At 35.1% G+C, this 6490-nt stretch overlaps 1 protein-coding gene across 1 annotated transcript; it reads right to left on the reverse strand.

The window, feature by feature from the left end:
* Positions 1-315: 315 nt before the first annotated feature.
* Positions 316-5404, reverse strand: LOC103583493 (centromere protein H-like; the record flags this gene model as incomplete). The annotated part of the gene is made up of 4 exons (XM_008564789.1): positions 316-519; positions 2612-2775; positions 4834-4885; positions 5341-5404. Coding segments are annotated over 4 exons (373 nt in total), but the record flags the coding sequence as incomplete, so codon positions are not given.
* Positions 5405-6490: the final 1086 nt, after the last annotated feature.

A 6490-nucleotide genomic window follows, 5' to 3' on the forward strand; every position in this document is an offset into this window, starting at 1 on the left:
ATGTCCACATTCAACAGAAAGCTGGACCAGATGTCTTCCTTCCAAGGCTAAGATTTCTGGATTCTTTTAGAGTATGCCAGTCACTTTAATGATCATATTTAAAACAACAGATTTCATGTAATAGTGTTAACTCAAGCTAAAAAAAATTGCAGTAGGGCCGGCCTGTGGCTCACTCGGGAGAGTGCGGTGCTGATAATACCAAAGCCACAGGTTCGGATCCTATGTAGGGATGGCCGCTTTGCTCACTGGCTGAGCGTGGTGCTGACAACACCAAGTCAAGGGTTAAGATCCCCTTACCGGTCATCTTTTAAAAAAAAAAAAAAAAATTGCAGTATTAGAATAGTTCCAAAACACAAATACATTTCACTTGGTATTTGCTATTTAAATGACATATCAAAGACAAAAACACAAAATGCCAAAACATTATTAGATTGTGGTGAGATTCTTCTCAAGCTGCAGAACAGTTTCCTTAAAGGCAGAATCCTCTGCCCAATTGACTTTACTCCCCAAAATGAGGCCCTGTAATAAAAAAAAAATTTTTTTTAAGTTATAGGTACTTATAAAAATTTACAAAAAGATTTACAAAAATCCTTTTTCACTGATCTTACCTAATATTTACTGAACATTTACTAGGTGTATAGCTCCGTGATCATGAGAAAACACAGTAATACATTTTTATCTTCATTCCCATTTTTAGTAAAGCTTCAGCCTTGATACCCATAATACTAATAAGTATTTATAATGCCTACAATAATTTTTTTATACTTCATTGGTTTCCATGTATAGTTTTTACTCATTAAGGAAAATTGGTAGTGCTATCCTAAATTAGAGGAAAAAGACTGCAGCTGTGGTTCAGAGTTCATTTTACACTTCTATATTAAAAAATAATTTAATCATAAATAATATGTCCTATTTTCAAAAGAGGTAAAAGAACAGCTGAGTTCTTAGCGCTTGCAATGTTTCAAGATCCTGAAAAAGGTGAAGAATATATATATATTTTTTTTTAAAGACCGGTAAGGGGATCTCAACCCTTGGCTTGGTGTTGTCAGCAGCATGCTCACCCAGTGAACCAACCGGCCATTCCTATATAGGGATCCGACCCCGTGGCCTTGGTGTTATCAGCACCACACTCTCCTGAGTGAGCCACGGGCTGGCCCGAAGAATATTTTTTTTGTAGTAGACAATGGAGAAATGATTAGGATCATAATTAATGAAAATTCTGGTCATTATTCTTTGAAAAACCATGGCTCAGTGATACTGAATTACTGATTGAAATAATGTTAAAGCAGATTTTAGAGTATAAGGGTTATATTGTTAAGTATAGTGGCGCACTCGGGAGAGTGCGGCTCTGGGAGCACAGTAGTGCTCCCGCCGTGGGTTCGGATCCTATATAGGGATGGCCGGTGAGCTCACTGGCTGAGTGCGGTGCAGACGACACCAAGCCAAGGGTTGCGATCCCCTTACTGGTCACAAAAAAAAAGACAAAAAAAAAAATAAAGTATTAAAAACTTTGTTTATATAAAGCATATTCTTGCTATAAGTGAATGAAAGGGCTAGTGTATATAAATTCAGTCAAATCTACAAAGGTGGGTGGAAGCTAGCAGTCAAACATGATTGAACCCCTAAAGGCTGATCTTAGGAATAAAGAGAGCTCCTAAAGTTGGCCAAAGCTATGTTCTATTTAAAAAAGCGAGGAGTTAATTAAATCAAAATTAATATTAATTTATAGAGGATGAATAAAAATCAAGAAATGAAGAATAATTGAAGGCTTAAAGCAGCATGGAAGGGACATGTGCCAAAAAAAAGTAAAATAATTCTGTACTCATGATTTAATCCTCCATTTTAGGTTAGTGTAGGGGATTTGGTCACTCTTAATCCAATCACCCACTGCTTCTATAAAGCAGGTACAGTATAAGACCCAGGGAGTTGCAAGACCTCATATTTTACAAGTCAGCACTTGCTTTATATAGTTTAACTGCATATCTTACATCACCGAAAACTGGTAATTTAAATATTTTATCTCAACAATTCCAGAGACATTTTACAATTCAAAAAGTAATTTAAAAATATCTAGAATTAAGGAATGTATGAAATTTAAAAACTGACATGATAATAACTGCCAACATTTATTAAGAATTTACTTGGACCAGACACTATGCTAAACAGATTAACATGAATTATCTTCTTTAGTTCTCACAACCACTCTTTCTAAACAAGGAAACTGATGCTTCGAAAAGTTAAGTAATTTGCTCAAGGTCACTTGCAACTATTAAGTAGAATCTTAACCCTAGATTCCCATCACCCCCATCCATGTCTCCCTGCACTTCCAACTTGGAATCAATTGCTCTCCACCATAAGATGATTCTGCCTCCACAGAGATGCAAAAAGTCATTCTATTTATAAATACGTAAGGTCTAACCACAATGAAAAATCAAGGCCTTAATCTTTAAATATACATTAATTCAGATATATGTAAACAGATCAATACTCAGTATTAAATTATTTTATTAAGACCAAAAATTAACTGAAAGTCAGTCAATACTGCAATAGCATCAATCATTTAAAAAAAAAAACATTCTTTATCTACCTTCCTAATTTATATAAGTGTTACCTGGAACACATGTTGAATAACTGTAGTAATTTGTATCTCCTTCTGTAGGTTTTGTTGTATGGTCTTTATCTTGTCCGAATTTTCCATATTGTCCAAATCATCTTTCTGTTTGTTCTTTTCAGTCTGTATTTCTAAAAGCTTACTTTCTGAAGCTTGTTTTAATTCTATTAGGTTAAAATAAAACATACTGTATATGACAACCCTACAAACAAGGATCTTGAAAAATTATGAAGCAGAACATTTCCTGGTTATTTTAGTCAAGAGAAAACTTTTACTCCTTACTGGCCAACCACCAAAAAAAAAAAAAAAAAGGGAAGGAAAGGAAACTTTTAATAAACAGAATTTTAGGTTTCAATTTTATTTTTTTCTGAAAATGACTTCCCTGGTGCAAAAATAACAATATTTTAATTTTATACTTAGCAATACCCTCAGTGATACGTTCAAGCAATTTATGTATGACAAATGTTTGAAGTGGCATCATGTAAAAGAAGATTTATTCTGGGATGCCAAAAGAATAGGTAGGAAATAAATATCAATGTAAGGGAATGCTTTTTTCTCCTTTAATTATAAAAATGACATGAAATACATTTAATTTAATTTTTTATTTTTGGCAGCTGGCTGGTATGGGGATTGAGCTAACTGGCCAGCCCAAGATAAATTTTAAATAAAAAGTAAGATTCTCTTCTTGGGGGATAAACATCATCAACCATTTTTTGTATTTCCCAAAATATTCTAAGAATTTAACTATTTGTTTTTTTTTTAAAAGATGACCGGTAAGGGGATCTTAACCCTTGACTTGGTGTTGTCAGCACCACGCTCACCCAGTGAGCAACCGGCCATCCCTATATGGGATCCGAACCCGTGGCCTTGGTGTTATCAGCACCACACTCTCCCAAGTGAGCCACGGGCCAGCCCCAAACTATTTGAAAATATAAATAAATAGGTGTGTCTTAGGGATTTGTTCCTTGATACTAGTGTATGGAAAAGTTGGGTACACTTGACACTAATGTATATCAAAAGGTAGGTTAGAATGCAATGGGAAAAATGAAACATCAAATGGATGAGTAGACTGGATGACCAAGACTACTTCTGACCCTGAAATTACTTGATAACAGGCAAATCCATATAATGTTTTATAATAGTAAAATAAAATAATAAATCATGCCTGTACTGTTAAATGCAGTTTAGAACACAGAATAAAATTATGCCAATTTTATAAGAAATACCCATTGAAGACTGATAAGTAAAATTAAAAAATTAACTTTTCCTATGTTTACTTTTCTGTTTCTAAATTTCCACTGAGAATGTGTATGACTTTGTTTTTGGCAGTTGGCTGTAGGGGAATCGAAACCCTTCACCTTGGTGTTATACCACCATACTTTAATGTGTATTGCTTTTGAAATAAACATTTCAATAGTTTCAATGCAAAAAGCCATCTCATGTCATGATAAATTAAGTGAAACGGCTGTAAAACCGTATGTACCAATTGATCATTTAGAAATTATGTATATATATATTGGGCCAGCCCCGTGGCGCACTCGGGAGAGCGCGGCACTTGGGTGCGCAGTGGCGCTCCCGCCGCGGGTTCGGATCCTATATAGGGATGGCCGGTCCGCTCACTGGCTGAGAGTGGTGCAGGCGACACCAAGCCAAGGGTTGCGATCCCCTTACCGGTCACAAAAAAAAAAAAAGAAATTATGTATATATAAAATGTTATATGGGTATGGAAAAAGGCCCAGAGTAATATATACAAAACTTGTGGTCGCACAAAGAGGAGGCATGTCTTCTGCATTATAGTTTTCTGTATCATTTGATTCCCCCCTCCCCTCCACTGAGAATCTATTACTAATTTTGTGATTTAAAGTTCTAAAACAAGGGCTGGCCAGTTACGTCACTTGAGAGAGCATGGTGCTGGTAACACTAAGGTCACAGGTTCGGATCCTCTCCATACTGGCCAGCTGCCAAAAAATAACAACAAACAACAACAACAATCAAGTTTTAAAACAACAAAAACAGGGGCCGGCCTGTGGCTCACTCGGGAGAGTGCGGTGCTGTTAAAACAACAAAAACAAAGCAAAATGTATTTTAAATCCTCCTTTTTAAATTGTCACGTCCAAAATTTTAAGAAATTTCTCACTGGCTAAGAGATCTGGCCTTCTCAATCTCCAAAGTAGGTGAAAACATGTTCCACCAAAAAAAGGAAAAAAAAGTGTTCTACATACGCAGTCTCTTCTTTCTAACATCAAGCAGTTTTTCCTCTAAATCCCAAGACTCCTGTTATTAAGAATAAAAAGATTAAAGCACATTACTTAAGAACAAATCTATATAATACTTAAATCACTAAGTTTTATATATTATTTTATGTTTACTAAAGCTTTGGTTTTCAACTCGTCTATTTCCACACACAAAAGGGAGAAGACAAGGTTTAAATTATAAATAGATGATTTGCAACATCAGTGAGAAATAATGGAGTTATGAAAAAATTAAGCTGGCCGGTTAGCTCAGTTGGTTAGAATGTGGTGCTGATAACACCAATGTCCAGGGTTTGATCTCTGTACTGACCAGCTTAAAAAAAAAAAAGAAAAAAGGAAAGAAACAACTTAAGGAGAGTGAATTCCAATCATACCAGTCCCTTTGCACAAATCTATTTAATCATTATACAATACAGTTACCAGCAAGTTGTTACTAAAATCATGAGAATGTATAAGTAGCCTAATGCTCAAGCTTACCTGTTGTGATTTCATTATTAACTTATTTAGTTTTAATACATGTTTCATGTTATCCATGAGCACACTGAAAAGGAAACAAAAATGATTAATTAACCTTAGTTAAAAATAATAAATATATCTCATTAATAAGGAATCAGTCAGTAGATATTTACTTTCATTAAATCCACTGTACACTTCAGTGGAAAGTCATTGTTTAACAAAATAAATCTGGAAAAGTTTGATGTAAGTTAAATTTCTGTTGAAACGAAAGATGCGTTTCCCTTGAAAAATTTTTGGTTGGACAAAAAGACTACAGAATTAAAGAATGCAGGAACAGGGCCAGCCTGTGGCTCACTTGCGAGAGTGTGGTGCTGACAACACCAAGTCAAGGGTTAAGATCCCCTTACTGGTCATCTTTGTTTAAAAAAAAAAAAAAAAAAGAATGCAGGAATATTTCTAAAGTTTCATATTTAGGGAGGAAAAAAACTAACAATTTGCTAACTAGCTGCTTTTTCAAAAACATTTTATTTTTTAGAGCAATATTAGGTTCACAGCAAAAATGACAGGAAGGTATAGCGATTTCCCATATACCTCCACAGCCTCCCCATTATCAACATCCCCACCAGAGTGGTAAATTTGTTACAATCTATGAACCTATACTGGCAACTCATTATCACCCACAGACCATAGTTTAGATTAGGGTTCACTCTTGGTGTTGTACTATGGGTTTTGACAAATATATAATGACATGTATCCACCATTATAGTATCAGACAAAATAGTTTCACTGAGTAAGCTACATTTTATCCCCATTTCTTCAACAAATATTTCTAAGTGCTTATTATATGCCAACAACTGTGCAATGCACCAGGAATATAAAATAGAATAAAACACAGTACCTGTTTTCAAAGAGTTAAGAATCTGGTGGAGCAAAAGAGCTAAATAGACATTTCTCTAAGGAAGATATACAAATGGCCAACAAACATATGAAAAAATGCTCAACATCACTCAGCATCCGGGAAATGCAAATCAAAACCACACTGAGATACCATCTCACCCCAGTTAAGATGGCTAAAATCCAAAAGACTCTGAACGATAAATGCTGGCGAGGTTGCAGAGAAAAAGGAACTCTCATACATTGTTGGTGGGACTGCAAAATGGCGCAGCCTCTG

This window comes from Galeopterus variegatus, unplaced genomic scaffold, assembly GCF_000696425.1.
Source record: "Galeopterus variegatus unplaced genomic scaffold, G_variegatus-3.0.2 Scaffold23597, whole genome shotgun sequence".
NCBI lineage: Eukaryota > Metazoa > Chordata > Mammalia > Dermoptera > Cynocephalidae > Galeopterus > Galeopterus variegatus.